General features: G+C 45.7%; 2 protein-coding genes across 2 annotated transcripts in view; one reads left to right on the top strand and one right to left on the bottom strand.

Moving 5' to 3' along the window:
* T265_06947 (hypothetical protein) overlaps positions 1 to 25,005 on the bottom strand; it is a gene marked incomplete at both ends in the record, with an annotated part of 80,968 nt that overhangs the window by 22,957 nt on the left and 33,006 nt on the right. The window contains 5 exons of the mRNA XM_009172350.1: positions 6,747 to 6,963; positions 8,723 to 9,115; positions 14,730 to 15,272; positions 17,560 to 17,686; positions 22,610 to 22,866. Coding sequence (XP_009170614.1) covers positions 6,747 to 6,963; positions 8,723 to 9,115; positions 14,730 to 15,272; positions 17,560 to 17,686; positions 22,610 to 22,866 — 1,537 coding nt within the window. The remainder of the gene's footprint in view (positions 1 to 6,746; positions 6,964 to 8,722; positions 9,116 to 14,729; positions 15,273 to 17,559; positions 17,687 to 22,609; positions 22,867 to 25,005) is intronic.
* Positions 16,127 to 16,453, top strand: T265_06945 (hypothetical protein; the record flags this gene model as incomplete). The annotated part of the gene is made up of 1 exon (XM_009172348.1): positions 16,127 to 16,453. One exon carries the CDS (start codon positions 16,127 to 16,129, stop codon positions 16,451 to 16,453), a length of 327 nt encoding a protein of 108 aa, XP_009170612.1.

Raw genomic sequence — 25,005 nt, 5'->3', positions numbered from 1 at the left:
GGGTGCCCAAGTCTAGACAGGGGAAGTCGAAAGACAGAGGTCGGGCTCGAACCACGGACCTTCCGGTCAGTAAATTTGCGCTCCAACCACTTCGGCCATCTCTTCCCATATGGCCCGGTATGTGCTAAAAGGAAGACGAACACTAAACCAGTTCAGCTGAAGGGATGGGACAAACCTCTTATATGAATAAGGTTCGTGTGTGGGCAGCCGAATGGCTCAGTAATGGCAAGCTGCTTAACCTGGTTATTTTAGTCCGGTTTGTGGTACACGATCCGAGATGGAGTGCTCCGATCAACGATGTGCCTCATGTCGACTAGGTGGATAACTCCCAGAGCGAACCACTTTGAGCAATGTTCTCTAATCCGCATAGACAAGTGCCACGTGGTACGACCCAGGTAACTTGCACCACATTCGCACTTGAATTCACAGACATCCATGGACGAGGTCTTCACTAGCCGTTTGTCCGTATTTCGTGGCCGCAGAGAAAAAACATCGAAGTTGTACGTGGATCTTATCGCTGTGGAAATACTTTTCAGTGACCAAGTCTCCCTTGAAAGGGAGCATCTGAAGAGGTTGCTCTGGTATTAACCGGACAAATTAACCAGAGTAACTGTTATCCAGAATTTGCATTGATCTCATTCACCTCTTAAACGCCCATTCCTACAGTGCGATTACCACTCACAAATCGATTTGGTTTTGACAGAAATTCACTTGAATATGCTGCGAAAAGTTCAGCTCATGTTTCAATACTACTCACAAGTCGTGGCCCGATTGACTGACTCGGGTCGTCGATCTTCCCTATTTGCACAACCAGTTACCTGGTAAAAGTACACACACGGAACGAAGACGAATCACGTGGGATGTGAAAACACTATAATCCGCAGGACTCATGTTTGTGCACGGAGTAGTTCTAGATGAACAAGTTCAAGATCACGCAAGATCACCTATTCTGGGGGGCGAGTCGCAACGACAGGGGGGTAGCCATATCTCTTGGCCACGTTCCTACGCAAAAAACAAACAGAGCAGGAACAAAAACGGAAAGGTGCTGAAATGTCGAGCTCCGGTTTATTCATCACATCATGGACGAAGAAGCCTCTAAAATAAGATTCATTATGAAATACCGCCGACTGTCTGTGAAAATGAGGACGTTTATTTCTGAGGAGTATTCATTCTGACTACTGCAGCAAACCTAATCTATCGTTACATTATTGCGGAATTGAAAAAATTGTGTCCTACGTTGAACGCCTACATGCGTCATGCGAACACTGTAAATTTTACAAGATAGGTGAATAACACGTTCCGCCCAGGTATTTGTAGCCATCAAAGCGAATCAAATCACATTCACTCTAGTCTGTCGCGAGTTAAGCATACCGTATAGCATGTTGTCAATATGTTGGAAGAAACGTATATATATATATATATATATATATATATATATATACTCTCGAACATATCCAGAAAACAACCGCCCTAATGTTTGAAGTATTATCCCGCATGGTTTCGAACCATTTGTTGGCTGACAAAAATGTTCAGTGGTGAATCATGCCGTTTCAAAAACATCGACTCCACATATGTGCCGGATGCGGAATCACAATGGCTGGTTTTTCCCTCGGATAGTCTGTAATCTGAAGTTGGTTTTGCACGGCTAATAAACAATCATATATACTGAGGCATCTTTCTCCTATATCCACCCAGAAGCCACTTCTCTGAATAATTCTAAAATAATGCAAAATAATTAAAAAAAGATAAAGCGTTCAGCTGTAGCACCCTTCCGGTGCCCAGCTGCCATGCCACCCGAAGGGAGCACGAGGGCTGGGATACTGCCAGGTTGCCCAAGCCTAGACAGGGGAAGTCGAGTGGCGGAGGTCGGATTCGAACCGCGGACCTTCAGGTTAGTAAGCCGCGCTCTAACCACTTCGGCCATCTCGCCCCCAATGCAATATGACGACCCTTTGTCTATGTCTCTCGTGTTCCTGTCTGCCGTTTTGCTTATTATGTTCATTATACTTTCAAACACTTTAACAACAAATGTCAAGCATTATTCAACCAGGATTCTACACTTAATACCTGGATCGGAATTCACACGATTTTTTTCAATCAGTTCCTCCCACTGCCCGGCTTGTATCCCTACGCCGTTGAGTGCGACTTTGGGCGCGCTCAATCACAATTCATAACGGTCTAGTCAGAGGTCGTTGGGAAAATTTGGCAAGCGTCGATTCAAGCGTCCGGTCCAATTAGCACAACAGAAACAAAAGCCATAACCAACAACCAATTCAAAGAACTCCACACTGCTCGACCTCTTTTCCGACCGGTCATCCTAGAAGACACAATGAATTAACTGCTGCCTCTTGACCTTATTCCGATGTCACGCAGTTCTTGATCACGCTCAAGCGGGTAGGTAGCTGTAACGTTCAACAATGAGATCAATCGGCATTGTTGAGATCAATGTACGCATATTCTACACGTTTGAATCAAGATGGCGAATCTCCTCTTGTTTGAACTGTGTCCTTGGTTTGCGTAGACCTGGTCTGCATAAGGTACTGTGATTTGAACACTAAGAAGGATCGAAGCACAGGAAGTTCGTTTTTAAGGACGTTAAAAGATTTTATGCACCGCCATCAATCTAAAAATCCAAAAGTGTCACCTAGTGGCATCGCATGCAACGAAAAGTTATTGGTTGTTACCAATAAAAGTTCGCGGAGATATCGAACCGATTTGACTGCCCATCAATCCACATATGACTTGCGAGTTGGGCTCGATGGCGTGCTTCATAAGACCGATGTCTTCTTTTTGCATTCTGAGTTCGATATAGCTCAGTGGTTGAGAAAACCTACTAACCGGAAGATCCGTGGATCGAATCAAACTCCGGCACCTCGACTGCTCCTCCCTACACATGGACAATCCGGCAGAATCTCAACTCTCGTGCTTCCTTCGGGTGGCATGAAGGCTGGACACACCGAAGGGGTATTGCAGCTGAACTGTTGATATTTATATTTCTACGTGACCTGAAAGGGTATGTGGCGAAATAAGGTCGACCTTCCGCCTGGCACAATCCACTTCTATGTGATCTGAAAGGGTGCGTATGTGGCGGAATAAGGTCGACCTTCCGCCTGGCACAATCAGTTCAGATAAAAATGAGTAAAATGGCAGCCAGAACAAACTGCCATTGTGATGATGTGCAGAAGAGAATGTTTGGTCCTTGCGAAAGTTATGTTAGTGGAGAGTTCACGAAACTTGAATTCACCATTCGGACAATATTTCATCTGACACAAATTTTCATTGCCCTCATTCGGTTTTGCCGATAATGTCTTCAGCCGGTGGTATGCTGGTCTTCGGTGGTTTACCGAGTCCCTTCTCGCTTTTATTGAAAAACGCCAAAAAGGCATCCACATCATTCACCATGACTGAAGAACTCTCCTACCCCTAATGATATCTGCCACAAGACAACCCAAAAGGTGGTCAGTCATCTTGACGGCTCCATCTCATTTCAATGAGTTAGGCTCTTTAAATATTAGGAGAACCATCTCTGAACTTAACGGGACTACATAACAGCCAATGGAATAACCGCTCTCGTTGAGACATTTCATTGGTTGACAGATGAGTCGTATTCTTAATCTGTTTTTGACCTGTTTGTACGCGACAGTGATCAACAGATCAGCCGGTTCGCACGTTCATTGACTTTTTCTGGTTTGGCCAAGAGCACCAGGCTATCCAGACCGGGGTTCACGGTAATAGGAAGGCATCAAGGAGACTGAGGTTCACAACACCGGGGTTCACTAGGAAGGCATCAAGGAGACTGAGGTTCACAACACTTTAAATTTGTACCTTGACCGAAGATGAATAAACTCCGTCTGACAGGACTTGCCCACGTGCATCAATTATAATTTATCTATGCTAAAAAAGCATCACGTACCATTGAATATTCACATGATATGGGAACTTTGAAACATCCCGTCTTGCCACATTCGACCTGCTAAAACGACTCCTATATATTCAAAGGACCAAGATGTCAAATACAAAACGGGTAAATTATTGCAGAAGAACGGGCAGTCGTGCCTATTTGACCTTAGGCATGTTTATTCCAAGACCTGTAGGTCACCTTTGGAAATCATCACACCGCTCTGTTTGTGAAACGTGTTTCAACTCCCAGGATAACAGTTATGTGACAGTTGATGTTGAGGCCAACTACAAAACAAGATGGAAACATTGCACCAATGTGACCTTTTCCCTTAACCCGAGGAAGGGTGGTTCGAAGATGGTAGTTCGTAAAAACAGAAAAACCCTTTTTAATCCAACAGTTGACGACGTCCACCGGAGTTTTGTTCGACGCGCACAAAAAAGTGAGTCAATCTCAAACAAACCTATCGTCCTCAGTAATACATTGTACAAACACCATATTCTAAAACAATGCATCACGGACTTAGTCGACTTCGGATGGATTTCATTCATGACAGCAAGGAGGACACCTCCCTTGATCGAAGAAATCTACCAACAGACGAAAGCTGCACAAAATATGAAGTCATTATCCAGTGAGGAGTTCAGTGTGAGAGGAAAAGACAGAAACGTTATGACAACCGGGTCAAAATGTGCTTCAGCCTGGCTATCGCTTGAAAAGCGGGTTTTTGGGTGGCAATTTGGTATCATTAACCATTCAGACATTTTTTGACGTATTTAGACATAAAATCCGTGTAAATGAATGGCTAAATAGGCAACGAGGCCCTAAGCTGATTGCGGAGGAACGTCCTATTTCGTCCTCCAAGCTAACTAACGAGCCCGAGACCAGAACACCAAAATCCACCTCATCAATGCTTAATAATGTCTCGAAAGAAACTTTGGATTGCTTAACAGCGTTATGCAGATGTTTCGTCGGTGATCAATGTATACATCTTTTGTATGTATGTGTTCCCCGATTAACGCCACAATGAAATACAGCATTCCCAAATGACGGTAAGGGCATGTAGAGTTTGTTGTAGCGAAATCAGTCTTATTCGGGGGTTCGGGAGAATAACACTTCAGTCCGTCTACCGAGTTACTTATTTCAAATAAAGTAACATCGCAGTGTTCAGTGCGTTTGATGCACTGACCTCGGTGGAATAGTCCTCATGACCGAAAAAGTTGTGCCCAAAATAGAGGTATTGATATGGGTGGTTTGTGTCCATAAAAAGGATATTTACATAAACCATCAATTAGGGCACCGGTCATTCAATACTCCAATGAAGCTTTTTACTTGAGTTACTAAGTTACTCTCCCTGGTAAAATTCAGCACAAGGGCTTGTAGCGACCCGGTCACCCACATACTTGACTGTTCAGCTCACGTCGCTCACTGGATCACGAGACTTGTCTCTTTTTCACGCCCACAACCACGTCACATTAAGGTGACTCATCAGACGTCGATTGTCTGCACCGTCTAGTGAGCGTACCAACCACTCACGTGCTGACGCGCCCACGTACGCGCAAACGGACCTACATATAGGGAAACCGAACGCAGTCAGCGCACACAGAACCGCGCGCGCGCGGGTTGTCAGCCGAACACTCCAAGTCCACGGACAATTATGGAACACGGGTAGCAGCCAAACTTCGGAGAAAGCACATTCCAACCATCCGGACATTCACCAAGGGACTCCCGCATACGATAAGGTCCTTTTTGACTTGCTCCCATTCCGCATTGTATTTATTTTTATACGTGTTGCAACGCTCCAGTGTCAATCATACTAAAAATTTTTATTAATGCATATACCTGATTTGTATTATGGCTATCATCACCTATGCACTAATAGGTTCCCGGATAAAATTCATGAGCTCGTTTCTCTGATGCCACGGCGATAGCATTACTTATGATATCATGATAACAGAAATGTGACGTAATTGTAGCAATTAATCCACTGGCGATCGGACTGAAGCAAACATACAACCGACCGTCCATCAACCAGCACGTGTATAGATTTGAGTCAAATCAAGGAAGCACGCGCACTGGTCAACGTCAACTTAAGTTGGTAACACAACGATTGCCGCCTGCGATGCCCACGCCATCAGATGTGGACAGATTCAACGCAGTGAAATGACAATGGTCGAGAGATGAACAAGCTGTGTTGTGAGCTGTATATCAGCGACAAACTGACCTATTCTATTCATACCTTAGTAGCTAGGTTTAACAGTTTTTATTGATCCTAAGGATGGCATTCCTTTCCTAGATGACAACAGATAGAAGTTTTTCTAACCCGGGAGTTTTGTTACGGAGAAAAATGCTGACTGTGTCACAGCATTTCCTCGTTCGGAGTTATCTTATTGGACACAGCACAAACGCTTTGCATCAGCCGGTGTGTGGAACCAGATGACGCCCCGCGACTCGATGAAATGCGATGAAATAGTAATGGAGGAAACGGACAGTCAGAGACCTCCAACACTGAATACTTGGCTCATACGGTTCACCCAGTGGATGGGTTTACAAGTCAGACCCAAAGAATTCATACCTAGAACTCACCTAGATTTCCAGGAGAGACTATGATAACAATTCGATTCCCGCCCCAACTTCGTTTAAGGTGACGGGAGATTAGGTGCGGCTGATTTCAAGCTCAACACAGTCCCACTATAAGGGTGAATTTCCGGGGAATGACGATAAACGAAGGTTAACGGCAAGGTACAAAAACCAGACACGACTGCAATGGATATGCGTGAAACAAGGCGCGGGACAAATAGTTCGGTCCAAGGCAGGCATTCCTTTAGAACTGGCCAAAGTACACACATACCTGTGTTGGATGACCGTATACTGGAGAAGTGGCTCCCGATGGAACGAGGCAAAGTGTGGGTAGCTGAATGGGCCAAAGGTACGAATTTTTCATAACACATGGACCCGTAGGCTTTGAGACCACCGTTGGTTTGCCTAGTGGATGACGTAGTGGAAAACGCAGGCGAGGGAACTTGAGAAGTTTTCGCAATCGCATCGGTTGGTGTAACTTGGTGATACTTGGAGATGAGGTGGAGGGTGAAAAAACAATTGGCTGTCAAAATGCGAACCAAAGTTGTACATTCTATTGTCAAACGAATTCATTCTACCACCTGAAGACTGTCCGTGTAACAGAATTCCATTCAATACAATCTCACATGAATATCCAATTAGGTAGCAACAGGTGATTTATCCGTCATTCCGACATACACTCACCTGTTTAGCATGTTTCGAACAAAGCGATAGCGGAGAAGTGTTGGGACACAAAAAGCTCATGATTGTCCCGATAGAACCAGCGGCTGAAAAGTCCACAAAGCTAAAATCACCGAGTAATTTTTCAAAATGGCTCAGAAGGTACATGGAGCCTCCATTTCGATACTGATTCAGTTTCACTCTAAACCTAATCACCCCGGGGACATCGGTTATTATCATACTGTAGTGAACCCCAATGGGAACAGAAAGACATACCCTATCTACACGTAGACTGCCAGGTGAAAATGGCCCAGCTGGGTCTCGATCCAGTCCAAACTTTAGTAAATCAATCCCCAATCTCATATCCGTTCACTAGATTTAGTCAATCAGGTGCATATCTCAACAAGGTTGTCAAATTGTCTTCGCAAGGCCGGTACTTTTGAAAGTGAGATGCCAGTCTCCTTCGTGATACTCAGGGCCTTTGACGTTATTCGCTAATACATCCAGACAGACCTGAACACGGAAACAACATCGATTGTATTGACGTAAGTCATTTATCGTGAATAGCAGTTATCCGATTCGGAATTCACTCCACTCGTCTGCAATGCGAAAAGGCCCTTCAATCACAGGATATGCATTCGTATCTAGGGGTGTTTTCTGCGTGACCGTCTTGCCGAAGATCTTCTGCTAGCTCAATCCAGTAGATACGACACACCTTTAATGATGTTCTGTATGGTATATCAGCGAGGCAGGGGTTGGAATATAGATCGTTATTGCCAGAGCGAGACACACAGCACACAACAAGATTTAGCTACAAAAGCCATATTTACTGATCTTCTGAGAAATAGTTAGAGTTGCGCTCCGCTGATCACTTGGGCCTAATTATATCTAGCGTATCAGAAGTTTTTTTTTTACTATTTCTGTCCCTCACGCCCACCTTTGGTGATCACTTGTTCACTGTAATTGACTTATTTCTCAAATTACCGGTCATCAAATTCAATGACAGTCGACCTGATATAGGTGAGGCTGGTGAGGTTTTTCAGACGTGAGTTTTCAGATGATGCCATAGGATTATGCATTGCCTGTATGGTACACCGCGAATCGGAATGGCAAGAGGGTATGATGAAACGCGCGGCAAACTGAACTGGAATGACAAGTTGATGGTTTGACGGCCTATCTGTACTTTTGAGTAGTGTATATTACATAACAAGATACGTCACCGTGATAACAATACAATACAATACCCTGTAAAACGGAAACTGCACGGCAGCCTCCAGAAAGAAGTAATCATTCCGATTTCGCTTGGGAGAGAACTCCCCTCGGAGGTCATCGTGCCTTATCAACATCAGTTGTTGAAAACCACCAAATATTTGTGAAGTCACATGTCGTTTATCAAAACATCCAGGAAGTCATCCTAAAAGTCGAAAGTATATCATCGTTCGACAAAATGTTCGCGCTTATTCGTCAAGGGCAAGCGAACGTCATTTATGCTACCGTTAAGGAGGTTGATTGAGGCCAGTGAGTGGAGTGAAAGGTTCCTTGTAGAGGGTCAATGCTATTATGTAAATTTTTAGCTGGACAACTCACTTCGACATTACCAGGGGGCGTAACTTCCTTGCGGTGCTGTGCTGAGGGGACACAGCGTGGGATGGAACTGGATGGTTTGACAAGCGCCACACCAATCTTTCGTTCAGCTGGACTCTGTCGGGTCGTACCAACCACATCCTTACTCCCCTGACAGGATATTGCGACTGTTCCCCCGGGAACCCCCGGTTTTTGTGATCGTCCTGAAGAGATGAGGCCTGCCTTGTGGGTGGGATTCTGTGTAAGCAACCACTCCCCCGATCGTGACTGAATAAGTGTAAAAGATCCGCTTGGGGGCATACTCAATTTTCGTCCATGCGGCCGTAACCAAACCAGGTAAATCAGCACATGTGACGTGAGTGCAAACACGAAGTGAACACAAGCCATGGAGATCATCTGCCAAATAAATCATTAAAGATTGGATAGAATGTGTGAAACAACGGGTCAGGACATAGCACGGCGTTTGAGGACGCCATCGCAGAATAAAAACGGAGAACGAGCGAAGCAGGCAGATCGTAACGAAGGGTTGGTAAAACCCAACCATCCGGTCAACCTAAAGGCTTGGCAAATGTATATTCCCATTGCTCATAGAAGCCTGAGAAATTGATCTAGTTCGTGATGGAACATGAGGCTTGAGGCCTGCTATTCAGCAGCTGTTGTATGGCCTTAAGCCTGAAAACAGGTGAGATCTTTGGACTGTATGACACTTATTTCCTAAATGGACAAAAGGATGATTTAAAACAAAAACCTGACTCTTCAAGTTAAACAGTTCTGAACACGGCGAACCGTGAGTTCATCCACTTAATGCATCTCACCTGGTGATAATATACCTTAAGACAGAAATACGGGAACACTCATTTTCAAATTAAGATGGAATCCACGGGAGAACCAGCTGACTCCCAATTCAACCTCTCGTTAAGAATATTCTTCAACTACACGACAACCACCCAATCTTCCAGCTGTTTGTTTCTCACACAGCACTATTCGTAAATTCGATGATGAAACGAGCCGTAAGTTTACGGAAGGAACAACTAGCAGTCAGCAGGTCGGCAATCGCGTTGGAGGCGAAATACAGAATTGATAAAAGTAAAGCTTAACAGTAAAGTTCTCCCAGAATACCAACCCATTAGAACATCCTTCTATCATTGTTTTCGGATCATTTGGTCTCAACACCAGCCCCACCAACGCAGGAGCCTGTGGATGATATTTGGCTTAACGCAAGACACATCATTATTTCGCAGTGGCCTCACGGACACCTCACGTGCCCCGAACGGACTGATATTAGGACCGCAGTCTAACCTTGAGGACGAGACTGTATTTCTATAAAGCTGCGCAATTCTAGGGTGACTCAGAATTCTCATCATCATCATGCAGAGCATGACATCAGTGTTCAACACTGATGCTTCGCCGCCGTACAATGATGATTTAGTTGAAGACCTTTTGGTGAAGAAAAGGATGAAAATGGACAGGGAAGGTACTTAGTACTAGCATTCTACAATCATTCCGAGGTAACTACCCGTCCAGACCCTCATTCAGGCAATCTGAAAAGAAACTGACAAGACGAACACCACTGACATGGATTAGCAACCATAACTTGCAGCGTCTCCAACCACGTGAAGTGGAGGTCACGCAGTCCCCACCCGCGGTATGGCGGTTTGTGTACCTCGGAGATTCACTGAGCTATGCTGTGCTGCGCGACACTCGCAGCAGCATAACAGGTTGGTCAATGGTTAGAGGTCCGATGAACACCGTCTCCTGGTCCTCCAGGTTGGGGGTTGGAGCATGCAGAACCGGACAGTCCGTATCCAGTCCTCTTCAAAGAAGGCGGAATTGCACATACACAAATAAACTCATACCACATCGGCCGTCGCATGGTGCCATCAGCCGGGTCGCCTTACTTGCTGCATACAACAGGGCGGGTAATCGAAAGTAGGCTACTACTGACGCCTCCCTTCTTTCTCCCTCACATACTTTTTCTTCCCCCCCCCCTAAAATAACTATCTCCTTGTAGGCCCAGCACTTAGGACTGATGACGCCGTTCGTCTTGCATCGGTTTTGCGCACATCTGCTCGTCACATGGCGCCGACATCCTCAGGTATTTCCAAATCTATCTTCGAGCATCGACACCCGGTCTATCTGGCCGCCTTTAATGTGCGCATTCTGAAAAAAGCAGGTCAACAAGCTGATCTTGCTCTCACACTGGACTTGCTTGGCACCGATGTGTGCTGTGCATCAGAAACAAAAACAAGAGTTCGCAGAATTCCCGGTAGATTTGTGGTAAATTACCACATCGAGTGCTTATATTTCATCGAAGAACGGAGAAGATATAACAAAGTATTCCACAAGATAGCATAACCAGTTATTTGATGTTGCGTCAGCCTGATTGTGTGAAAAAACGGGAAAGTTATACATTGGACTTGATAGTTTAGATACGTGAGCGCTATTGATCGTGATTGGAGGATGCCTGACACTATCACCAACCATTGATTAACTGAACCCCGGGGCCCCTGAGAGGTGGCAATTGTTAACCCGATTGAGTTTGCTAGTTAGTACACTCATACTTCATTGCCAGGTCACGGATGATTCCACTAAGTATAGGAGAAAACAGCTCTCTTCAAGAGACAATCCTCCTACACGCAAAGTACATGTCCCAACCAGCGTAACCTATGAAATGCGAGTAGCTCGTCCCCGGGCCATTTTTCCTTCTCCATGAATTCATCAGATGTGTCTCAGTATGACCTATCCAAGATTCCCATGAGCTTCGGACGCCTCAAGAGTTTCCGAACGTCTTCTGCGCGTGAATTCCACGCTTCTGATCCACGAAGCAGTATGGATCGCACTGTCGCAATGCACAATATGCCCGTGACAGACAAACTGACGTCACGTCGGTACCATGAGTGTCGGAGGTTGGCGAAAGCTGGCCTAGGCTTTTCGATTCGATATACAATCTAGCCTCCAGCCAGTCCATCGGAATTCGCACAGCTGCCCAGATGGACTGGGTGGTCTTCAGGCATGAGGTTTAGGCTTGATTCCACTCAGTCTGGTTGCAGCTTTTTACATCTCGCGGGTGAAGCGCGTATCAAATCGTGCGGCAGAATTGTTTAGATCACTGATAATTATTTGCAATCGTTCCAAAAAAAAGTAAGCGGCTGCCGTTGCATTCTAATCCATCCATTGGTAGTGAAGCAATCGTGAGAAAAAACTTTCTATACTTCTTTGACGGGATGAACGTGTTGGGCTGGGACATTCACTAACAGATCATCCAACTAGGACGGAGTATTGGATTGTTTAGTCTGGGAAGCACACGTATTCACCACGCGTGAGACAAGAATGTTGTAGCTAATTTTGTCAGGAGGACCCTACCTCTGACAATGCCAGAAGTGAGGACCTACGATAAAAGTGCGTGAGTGATTCCATTCCGGTAGCTCTAAAAGGAAGCGTCCACAGAGAGACGGATTTTGAGAACCAATAACAAGAAATCTCCTTAAGTAAAAAATGGTACCCCAGATGTGTCTATTAGCATTACCACTGGATAAGCACTGACCTTGCATTCATGGTATACACAGCAGTTCCTTCCTCCCCATTCTCCTCTTCTTTTTACGACCCTGTCATCAACATTCATACGAAGCTTACTCAGTGAAACATCCAGCACATAACTTATGGCTATAATGAACGGCGTTCCGAACAGAAACATATGACCAAATAATCCTTCACGTCAAGGTAGATTGCCAAAGCTTCACCGGTGGGACGGTGCATCGTCAAAGTTTCTGCATGATGCTGTCTCTCGAAAGTTGAACGGAGCACGTGTGTACCATTCCTCAGTTCACAGGGCAGCCAGGTGCGGAGACAGGAGCATTCGGTGGGTTGTGTATAGATGACAATCACTTGTGGCTTGGTCAAGAGTTAGTGAGACATCTTGAAATCATCTTAGTTTGCCGTACATTCTATGAGAATGTTATTGTCAATAGACTATTCTTTTTAAAACCGGTCTATGTGTCAGCGAAGGATCCCGTTTTCAAAAGGGATGCATCCGGTGTTGATTATTACAAAACGATCATGAAAGACGCACTACCAGCTTCTAATGCCTGTGGGGTCGAAGTGCTCCCTGGGCCTCCGCTCACAGATATCGAGTACGCAGACGACATAGCTTTTCTGGGATCTGATCCCGTGGTAATGCAAACAATATTAAATAATCTAAATAATTCTGCCTCATGGTTTGGTATGCGCTTCACACCTGCAAAGTGTAGAGTACGACTGTAAGATTGGGTGGGCTCGAACCCTAGCCTCGTGCTTGCGGATGAACCGATTGAGATAGTAGACAAATTTGTTTACCTGGGAAGGTGTATCAGTCCCGGTGGTCTCTCGGAAGATGATATCATCATCCACATTGGGAAGGCCAGAGAAGCTTTTATGAACCTGCGTCATCCGTGTTGTGGGCGTGACATCAGCTTCTCTGTCAAGGGTCGAGTTTACAATGCTGCGGTGCGCTCCATATTACTATATGGATCAGAAACCTGGCCGCTACGCGCCGAGGACGTCAAAAGACTTTCAGTGTTTGACCATCGATGTCTTCGGAGCATTGCCCGAATCTGGTGGGAACACCGGATCAGCAATTCTGAAGTACGTCGAATGGTATTCGGGAGAAATAACTCACCCTCGATAGATGAACTGATCACACTGCACAGGTTGCGCTGGCTTGGCCACGTGCTGCGTATGCCAGTCGACCGACTTCCTCGAAGGGCTCTTTTCGCCCAACCATGTGAAGGGTGGAAGAGAGCCAGAGGCGGTCAAACAATGACTTGGCAGCGAAGTATGAAAGCCATTACCAGCAAACTCAGCTGCGCTGGTCACTGCCGTCTTCCTGGATGGGGACCCCGAGACGAGCCACATCAATGGCCAGAGACAGTGTCAGACAGGGTCCAGTCGCGCCCTCAATGGCGCTCGCACATCCAAGCTGTTGACTTCAATGCATAGATTCTTCTCCAACCCCCATCCCACTTGGCAGCCCACTGACAGTACTGGATTTATGCACCAATTTATCATCTCCCGCCTGCAATGCGCAGCTACGTACCCCCTCCAATCATCGGTGAACAAAACTGCGGCAGCTACAACCACTGCACGACGAGTACGCGGTTATTACAGCTGACAATGATGATGATTACAAAACAGAGCAATTCATCCTGAGAAAATGGACCTGGAAAAACCATTCCTCCGTACCCCGACTTTTCCCTAGGGAGTATTTGGCCATCTTGAAGGAAGCAACACTGTCGGAATCCACTGTGTCATTCTTCGGGTATTCTTAAAATTCAAAAATGTTGCTCGAATTTACAGAAGAGGAAGTCGGTAGCCCAGTTTGTGGAATTGGTAGTCCAATTGTTCGCCAAGCCTGACAATTGTGGTGCAACGAAACTGCTAAGTTCAGTGAACCACGAACCAGCTAAGGATCGAAACGAAGCGTGTTCCAATTGGTAGGAATATGGTTGAATAAGAATCGCGTGTTTGTAGCCCAGCTCTTGACCTTGTGAAAAGGTCTGTGATCAACCAGAAGACATAGATGTGGCAATCTTCCTTTGTCCCCGTACAAGGCTCGCAAGCTCCCGCGCCTTTTGATTTGCCATAGTGGGCGGAATAACAAACAAGTCCTAGGGCTGCAAATCACAACAAAATGAAGTCGCTTCACAGGGAAAGCACCGTACCTACAACTCCCACCAGGTAACTTAGTTCAGACATGAGCGACTTGACCGCAGGTAAACGCCATAAACGGTTATCCTTATAACGAAAAGCTCGGAAATTTCTGTGACTGTAATGTTCACAATCTGGTTAAAAAGGTGCGTTGCATTATTGATTTTACGCCCTATTATTGGAAATCCATTTACTAACTTGGAGTTCCGAGGTACATGCACAAAAAGAAGTGATTGTTTCGGGACAAAACACATTTCCAAATGGAGCGCACACGCGAAAAATGTATGATTCACGGGACGGAATTCACTGCAACAATTATTACACTTACTCCGAACAGCGTAGTGTGTGTCGAAACCACATGTGATAACCATAGACTGGAACTGAGGAATAGTCTGGTGCACCGATTCCAAGAAGTTCGGAAATATTGCCACCAGCTATCCGGTTCTTCAATGTGCACATCGATACATTGGCGACCAGCGTGGTCCCGCAAAGGAAAGACACAACTAATCGGAGAGGACTTATGCGGCAACCCACTTTTCGTAGCTGGTTCGTTAACGTGACTAACATGAGTAGGAGTATCCTCTTCGGTCTCGACGAAAGCATCTTCGTCTCCCCAATCCTCATCCAGTTGATTCCACTGACCGTAGTAGACAGACGGCGAAGGATTCCAGTCTGGAGGTGGATCGAAATTAGGCAACGGAGGAGTGAACATCTCGATTGCGAGAGTGTTATTTTGCTTGTTTTGTAGGTTTCGCAAAGAGACGGCATCGTCCAAGAGACCGACAGAAGCGTTGGGTGCAGACGCTAACGAACCGTTTCTGATGCGTGTCAGCAGTTCCTCTAAACGGAGTTCGAGTTGATCAATTCGAGACTGAAGGGAAGTAAAGTAAAGTTTGGGAAGGAGCTGGGATGCCCATGACGGGGCCAGGCTCAAGGAAAACATTCGGAACAAAGCGAGAAGTAACAATCTCGGAAAATGCTGGTGAATCTATCGACTGATTACCCTGCTATTTTGAAACGTGGCAGACAACCTGTTTGTAAACTTCAAAAAACCCACTCTAGTTGCTCGTTCCAAACGACTTTTCACTGGTTGGTCAAAGGACCCGTATTATCTCCGAAATACACGGCAACTTGTCACTGGACATTCTCCCAAATTTAGGTGAAGAGTTGAAGAAACATCACAGTGAAATCGTAATTTTATTGCTAAGCTTTTTGTCGTCGGCGTACAAATGTACACTAACTGATTAAAGTTTTCACTCAGTTATATACAACGCTCATTCTGCTTTTAGCCTCCTAACAGGTCCCTCATAGCCACTCCAATGAAAAGAACAACGAGGCTATAATAAATGCAAGATAGCTGGGCATTCCAAATTTCACTAGAAATCGTTCAGCTGTAGCACCTTTTCGGTGCCTAACTGCTATGCCACTAGAAGCAAGCACGAGGGCTGGAATACTGTCAGGTTGCCCTAGCCTAGAAAGGGGAAGTCGAGAGGCAGAGACCGGGTTCTCACGACGGACCTTCTGGTCAGTAAATTCGCGCTCTAACCACTTGGGCTATTCGTAGCAGTTTGCATGCAGGTCTTCAACCGCAGCGGCTGACTGAATAAACTGGAAAGTGTGGCATGAAAAACACAATGAATTTAATGAATGTTGGACATTGGTCACGCCTCACACACCCAGCCAACTGATGCTACAATCGCTGGACTTCACCACAATAAATAACACATGACGGGCGATTGGCGCTTCTTATCAATTGATGCGAAGTTACGAGTCACAACCGGTTCACACGTACAGCCGAGTCTGAAACCTGAATACCCTTGTTTCAACGTGCTTGCACTACAAGCACATGGTGGTGAACGCAGTTCTCCTTCTAATCGTCTCAAACACCCAGCCATGCAACGTGTTGACAGGCAGACACGCCTCAAAATATACACGGTGCGGGATAGCGTTATTCGATTCCGTGATTTACGAGGTCCGTGTTTCAACAACAGTTTCCAAAAAGACAAGATCAACACTACAACTACTACAAGATGTCCGAGAGGGACAAAATAAGGGGAAATGCGTACAACATATGGTGACAATTCAACTAAGACAATAACAGCTGTGCGCTCTTCCTCACACCTGAAATCCACCACGACAAATCATCTTGAACCACGAATGGATTATCCAGATAGATTTATGTGCCACTGGTATGGAGCTGTAAGCATTAAACAGCTTTCAGTGAGCGAAACCACAATGGTGGTGATCCTTTAGTAGTTCTTATGATGACTGTTGGTTGAGTCACGAGTCCATGTGCCTGAAATCTTTACACATCGATTATTCAGACAATAAAACGCTTCGAATCGTTCGATTCTTTTAATAAGATTGTAAATTGTTGCGCGGAATTCCACACGGATGCCTCTTTAGCACTCGCACTCAGATGCTACTACGGCCAAGAAGTTCATCCCACGCAAGATTGGCCAAGAATTCGGGACGCTTGCCGGTCCGGCATCAAGACGAGATCTGATTGGTCGAAAGTCTGGACCCAACAACCAATCATGACCCAGTATTGGCCGAATGCCGGTTGCCAATGGCGCATCCAGACAGCGTCAGACTTCCCAGGAAGTTATATGAAGCGCTGTACAACTGTTCCTGACTCCGTTTTGGGCATTAATAGACCTTGTGCACTTTGGTGGTTGTTTTGACGTGAACGCTAGCTTGGGAAGCTCAGACCGAGAAATAACCTGAGTAAAATACCGTTATTACATAAATAACGTTGTTGTTTGGATGAAGATCAATCAGAATGCCTGTGGCAGCACCAGATCCCTTGCCTGATGACTTTTTCCTCTTTTTGGAGAATTTTAAAATGGAATTTTCTGCGAGGCATCAGTGTAATCAGTAAGTTTATAAGATAGCTGTGGAATCCCTTCGACAACTAGCTGTCAGGCCACTCGAAGGAAGCACGGTGGCTGAGATACTGTCAAATTGCCCAAACCTAGACAGCAGCAGTCGAGACGCCAAAAGGATGGGTTCGAACCACAGACCTTCCAGTCAGTTACGTGTATTGCCTCCCACAATAACGCAGAAGGGGATAACTCGAGCTACCGAGCAAAAAATGAGAGGAAAAGAACTTGTGGATCCACAGCGGATCCAATCATAAGATGTGGAAACTAGTTTACCTGTTGTAGTTGATCACGTTCTTGAGCTCCTTGGGCAGTCGCTTTCAGCCAGGCATTGGTTAGGTTGAATGACCGGGACAGACGCTCCATCTGGTGACGATAGCTCTGACTCAGTTCTTCCAAGTACCTGTAGTGATGATAAAACAAGACGGTGCTCCGCTGTTATCTGGTTTAAACTGTTACAATCTGATATAGTCGAGCGTAGGTAATCCACGTGGAACAGATACAAAGTTAGGTTAAAACAGTGAGTATTGTCGGTCGCAAACCATACATGTTAGAGCTGGATCAGGCCAACGCGACACATGTTTTGAATCACAGTGTGATGGTCACGTGAACTATGTATTTTGAAGCCAGTGGTGCAGCGACTAGCATGCGGAAGCCAAAGGCAACTTTTGTGGGTACCACGTGAGTGTGGTGCGTGTACTACACTGACTAGATTGAGGTTGAGTCGCTGACGACCACCAACACAATAACTGTTGTCAATAGCATGTGTTCACAGTCCTAAAGGGCATGGTAGTTCCGAACGACCAAACTCGGACAATGTAGCGCAGTTTTAAAATTTAAATAGGAATTGGGGATTTGAGGACCACGCTAGCAACGCGCATTATAACCGGTCGAATAGTCAAGCCAGGTTAAAATTGTGGCCCATAAATTAGGACGAGATTCGTGCTGATAGAGCAACGAAACATTCGGACGATATACGTTGAACACAGCTCTGCCTAAAGAATATTTAGTCGAAGAAAGTGTGTCGCAGTCTTGTAAACGACTGTCAACAGTGAGAGGCTATACTTCGCTTATGCTATTGGACGATTAGAGCTCAGGAAGTTGGAAAATAAAAAAGTGTTATGACCAAATCACACACCGACTACCTGACCTGGGAGAAGGAAAGGAAGTAGAGGTACAAATCATACCTGGAAATCAGAAAGTATGAAGAAGAGAGAAGATAAAGGCAAAGTGCGGATATCGGTCGTAAGGGGTGGAGGCTGAAATTGTGATCAAAAGGGGGAGCAGAGTTCCTCTAAGGAAGGATAACGAAATGGTAACGCATTCGAGTCCGGATACAGCTTTCACAGGAAGGGGAAGAGCTTTCCGAAACTGTAACACATTACAACGCAAAACCATCGAACAATAACCGATAGAATCCGTTTCAAAGCGCGTCGAACATTCACATCAGTAGTTGTTAGGCGGAATTCCACACGGATCCCACTTTATTACTCGTAATTTGGTGCTACTACGGTTGTGTAGTCCATCCTACGCAATATTGGCCAAAAATTCTAGACGCTTGGCGGTCCGGCATCAAGACGAGATCTGATTGGTCAAAAGTCTAGACCCTACAGCCAATCATGGCACAGTATTGGCCGAATGCCGGTTGCTAATGCCGCATCCAGAACGCGTCGGAATTTCAAGAGTTGTTGCCGCTTACCTTTACATATATATATATATGGTTGTCTTGACGTGAACGCTAGCTTGGGACACTCCGACCGAGAATTAAGCTGAGAAAAATACCGTTACAACAGCAGTTCACAGGACAGAGCCGTCAGGGCTATCCAGTCGGAGGCTTCAGTTGTTTTAGTCCGCAATACACATAAATGATCTGAGTACTGTAAGCAAACAGCGGCCGACGGTCTCAAGTCACTAAAGAACCAAACAGCAGCCGAACCAATCACAATCGGACAAAATTGAACAGATAATGCAGGTTTTGTAAAATAATGACATACGCTTGAAATAAATCGATTCCTAGGGCGGAGCCATGCACCCGACTGTGAGCACTGACAGTGCGTGAGACAATTTATCTCCCTGAATGCGCTTAATTCGACAATAACACCAAGTCTGGATCCGAATCGGTCGTTCAAACGACTAACCGCGTAGTATCCTAACGGAGACGCGGATGCGGCCATTCGACAGATCGAGCATATCATTCATCCTGTCCGTCGACCGATTTGTCTTGCTCTTTATCAGGTGAGATCGTGCTGATGGGTTGAACGAACTTTCCGCCAACTTCACTTCACAAATCCACAGATTTGTATGCTTGTATCCGACTCGTAACAACTGCGCCCATTTCAAGCATCTTGTTGCAAAAAAAACAAGACATCACATGGATGCTAGGTCAGGTGAGCGGAACCAACATCCGTTCCGTAGCCTAGCTCACGCGACAGCTTATGCATGTTTCGAGCGGATAATTAAGAGTGCATGGAGCAATAGAAGTGACTGTCACGAGCGCCACGACAGTCACGCGAGCTGAGACAGTAAAGGTGGCGAGCGAGGTCATGTGGTGAAGGAAATCGCACACTACATGAGAGTGTCACCGAAGTGATCAGGAGGATGGATTGCAAAATTCGTCACGTCACGTTGTCAAGCAAGGCTAGAGGCATCCTATGTAGCACGTTCTCTTTTCTCAGTTGACTGATGGCCATTGGTCGAAACCCAGCTCTTCCCTGAGGTTTCAAAAAGCTGTGTAAATTGAACAGCAGCAATGCCAAGTTTGGACGGGGAGTTTAACTCAAATTGCTCTTCTTCCTAACGAAGATTAAAGATAAGGATGTGGAAACCGTTCCGGTGGTATTGATGGATAAGATTATCCGGGTCAATAGATCAAGATAGAAGTACAGTCCAACGGTTTCCAGTTTGCAGACGATAGAAGTGCAGTTGGAAGGAAGCCCGCGCGATTGTCGGCGACGGTAATCAGAGGGTGCAAACGCAATTCACAGCGTATACGGAACCGGCTCGCAGGGGCTGACCGTGACGGAGTAGAAATAAACTTTCAAGTCTTGAGGAACATCAATAAGAAAGAGATTAAAGCACGGGGTAGTCGAGTAATATGGAGCAAATGCTGAAAACAGTTATTGCTACCTGATGTTCAAAGGGTCTCAACAAAAAGGGAACGGTCAGTTCGAACTAGGAGCTCTCGCGGCTGAAAAGACTAGCTTAGTCGACATCAACGGGGATCAAACAAAAGCATTAACTTTGAACCGTACTTGACCATTTCTTGCTACCACACAAAGGGTGGACGAAAAGAACGCCACAGAAAAACCTTGCGTCAATTATGAGCTGTGAAAGGTGGTCCGATGTAAAATGGAGTCATGGGTCAAACTGAGTTACCATCTATAACAACGAATGTCAACTCGTCGAAGTGGAAATGATGGCGTGGCACTTCGATTTCTGAGATGAATGAGGAATTGAGCATTCGGCCGATAAAGCAAGGTATGTCTTCAAGAGACTGCTGAAGACCTGATGAAGGGAGAATTAAACCAATTTTCGAACTTACAAAGCCGCGGTACATTTGGTCCGCCCATATTGTAATGAAACGTGCCTGTTTTCTGTAACTGCTTACAAACGGGATATTTTCGGCACGAAGTCATTAACTTAATATGGTTAGTGAAAGCGCTATTTCGACATCCTACGCTTCGCGCATACACATGTTCCAGCAACGATCCCTTCGAAATGAGGGATCCCTGTGCCAAAAACCTATGGGTGAGCTCTGCAAATCCCCAAGGGCAAACCTATCAAACTTATCAAGATTGGTGCTTCAGTCTCGGAAAGATGTTGAATACTTGGCTAAGCAGTGTTGTTCGATCTAGAGTGCGATTCTGAACACAAAACACAGTGGGAACCTTCTTCCTTCATTCTTTTGACCGTGTTGGACGGTAGCAGTGAGGGACATCTACCACAAATATTCTTCACAGAAGTGATTAACCTTAACAATTGGCGAAAATAACTTGAAGTCATGGGTTGGGTCATTCATTTTAGTGGCGATTATCCCCCAAGAATATATGGTAGGACCGACACGAAGAGACCGGCCGGACCTTATCCTGGCCCAACAGATTGTGTGCCTCCGCGACCCATTGGAGTACGTTGAGGGATGTCCGTGCGACACGCACAGTCTCTCATACCAGGTGGGTCACTGGCTAAAAGGCTGACTAATACAATCTCCTGACCCTCCAGGTAAGAAGTTGGAACACGTATGGCGACTTGTTCTGTAGAGATTCAAACGAACTTGCATTTCTCGCCGAGCGCCGCTGCCTTGCAGACAGGCTTTTGAGCCAAAAACTTTGATTTAAGACAATAATAGTTCCCCTGTTTATGTGTGGGCGTCGTGGAAGTATCCCGGCCCATGTAAGACCATGAACTACATACGTGAAAATAATCGAGCTGAGCTGAGACGGCCTTAAGTCTTCAATCACAGTTGTCCCAGAGCCAAGGCTCGTGTGAATTGGTGTCAGCGCATCCGTAACGAGACGATTGGAAAACGAGATTTCGGTTGTAGAACGAAGAGTTCCACTCAAGAATGTATCCAATGCCAGAAGCCATATATTGCGTATGCCAAACCATCGTTTGTCGAAGACAGCGCTTTTTCTGTGCCCAATTCAAAGTGGCGGAAGCAGAGAGGCGGCCAACCCTTGATATGGCAGAGGGGTATGAAAGAGATTACGAAAACGCAGGATGATGTCGGTGCGACTCGCTCTCCAGCATGGTGACCACGTGATCTCCACAGCGCCTGGTTGGAGAACTGCAAAATATAGCCGCCAACGGATTCCAGTGACGTTCTTGTTGCCCGAACGCGTGCTTAGAAGTGTGGGCATTTAAGAATAACTGTGCTAGGTTAGCATTAAGTCCCTTTCTCGCCCAAATTTAATTTTCTTCACAATGAGGCCCTGAAGTGAATCATGGTTGTACGGCAGCGAAGCATCAGCGTTGAACGCTGGTGTCATGCTGTCGATGACGATTATTTGTAAACTCCCCCCTCAAACTAAGCGGGATTTTGGAAGGCTTGGATACCATCAGCGTTCAACGCTGGTGTCATGCTATCGATGACGATTATTTGCAAACTCCCCCCTCAAGCTAAGCGGGATTTTGGAAGGCTTGGATACCATAAAGTCAACAAAAAATCGCTAGTCACCGATTCACTATCGGAACCAACCGACATCCCGAACGATGTACGTAGCAAATGACTCTCCATAGAACAAGTCAGGGCTGCATCCAGATAACCTACAAGACTTCATCAGAATTGGCTAAAAGGGCTTTGGACAGATAAACAGCTGGAATGACATACCTCATGCTGACTGACACATTGCGCTCCAAAAGCCGAACACGATTGCTCAAGCGCATCATCACCGTATCTTTCCGCGACCCAGACAATCCGGCCGGAACAACTATCGTCTCAGACATGGACAGCTCAGGCTGACGAGGAAGGGCCGAATGATGGCGAATTTCCGAAGACAGAGACAGGTTGACCTGAGGTGGGCGTTGAACGAGATCTTGCTCAGAATACCGGTCCACGGTCAAAAGAAAGTCGGGTAATTTCGGACACTGCCGGGAGACGAAGAAAATACTTATTAAGAATACCGGAAACGGTGCACAGATAATCGTGGCATACCACTAGCCGTAGGAGACTTGTTCTAACGTAACAGCTGCAGCGATTTCACCGACCGTGGTGATTAATCCTTCTGAGGAAGAGTAAACCAGCTAGCAGCAAAAAATTACCAAAAATGCGTAAGATAAAAATAACATACGGGAATAGCGTAGCTAAGTAATACCGTTACAACCATGTCTAGTATCTACATGTGTGTGGTTCAGCTGTAACACCCTTTCGATGCCCAGCTGCCATGCCATCCGAAGGTTGCACGAGGACTGGGATACTGCCAGGTTGCCCAAGCCTAGACAGGGGAAGTCGAGAGGCAGAGGTCGGGTTCGAACGACGGACCTTCCGGCCAGCAAATCTGTGATCTAACTATAACCATCCCGCTATGTGTGTATTGTAAACCTTGATTTGAATCATACAGCTCAACCAGACCACACAGAATGAGCCAAATCTTCCAGCATGCGACTTTTACTTCACCTGTTACCAGTTTGGGGGTGATTGTGGTTCTTCCCTCCTTGTCAATGGCTTGTAGGCGGAACGAGAAACGTTCAGTTCACCCACTCGAACTAAAGTGGTCTGGTTCATGTTCGACAGGGTTTGGTAAGGCTATTGATGCGCTTGCTGACCTTTCGCAGTTTACGACTGAGGGAATTCTCCGCTTCACACGGGCCTGCCTCGTGTTATGGTCGATTTTAGACACCAAATACTACTCATGAGGTTGCTGAAAACTGATGAACAGCCCATGACCGGTTTTTCCATTCCTGGGACTCAGTAGGTAGACACAGCCCTCAAGTATAATTGAACGAGAATCGGAAGCAATCCGCGAAATACACTCATTTGCTTTTGACGGTAGACCTAATTGAATCCAGCTGAATTTCTCGTTAATGACGCTCTCATTCAAGTGAGTCCGCAGCACAAGGCCAACGCACACTATTGGTCGCTTACTTACGATGAAAAACACATCTGAGAGCTGCTTCGGGATCTCCTGAAGATGCTTCATCGAGAAGAGAAAATTGGCTAGGTTGTCCAGCAAGCTCACGTTTAGTAATCCTAAATAATGCCCACAGAAATTGGCTTGGCTGGGTGGTGTGATGCTGCGTATTCGAATTGCCAAAGAACTTGAGATTCATCCACCAGTTCCACATTATTGGAATCGTGGGTCGACAGCAAAACAATAAAACTGGATCTTGATAATCCACGTCATAAGAGCCGAAGACGGACACTCAGGTTTACCATGTCAATTCAACACTACAACTTAGTTGCGAGCTTTGAAGTGTACTGGATACCTGAGACATTCACTGCCATACCCCGACAGACTACGTATGTATGGGTTCCCATTCATAGCACTAGGGAAACTCTATGGACAAGCCCCGAAATTATCCTTCGAAAAATGGAAGCAACGGACCTGTACTGACCTAGATATGTAAGACGTGGTCTCTCCGAGATGACCATATTCGCAAAGTTTCAACTTCTGGGTTCCTACATAGCCTACAGGATGAAACGAAAGGAACAGTAAATAATTAACAAGTTGCTCGAATATTGTTCCTGACCCACGTCCAAGAGGTTAGAACCCAGAAACATGGTTGATGTTTACATTTCGTACTCCATGAGAATTGTTATAAGTAAGACGAAGATAAGAGTGGTTTGGCAGGAAAGAAGAATGAATGCTGTCTGGTACACTGATCCCTACTGGGTTTGTTAAAACAGTCCAGTTTGGCAGAAGTCCCTACTGAATTTGTCACCACCGGTCGATTAGAACGCACTGGAAGCTGGGGAAGGGAACGCAATACACACACACACACAGCAACGGACCTGTACTGACCTAGATATGTAAGACGTGGTCTCTCCGAGATGACCATATTCGCAAAGTTTCAACTTCTGGGTTCCTACATAGCCTACAGGATGAAACGAAAGGAACAGTAAATAATTAACAAGTTGCTCGAATATCGTCCCTGACCCACGTCCAAGGGGTTAGAACCCAGAAACATGGTTGATGTTTACATTTCGTACTCCATGAGAATTGTTATAAGTAAGACGAAGATAAGAGTGGTTTGGCAGGAAAGAAGAATGAATGCTGTCTGGTACAC

Source organism: Opisthorchis viverrini, assembly GCF_000715545.1.
Source record: "Opisthorchis viverrini unplaced genomic scaffold opera_v5_152, whole genome shotgun sequence".
NCBI lineage: Eukaryota > Metazoa > Platyhelminthes > Trematoda > Opisthorchiida > Opisthorchiidae > Opisthorchis > Opisthorchis viverrini.
The sequence above is the reverse complement of the archived record's forward strand: the minus strand, read 5'-3'. Positions and strand labels throughout refer to the sequence as shown.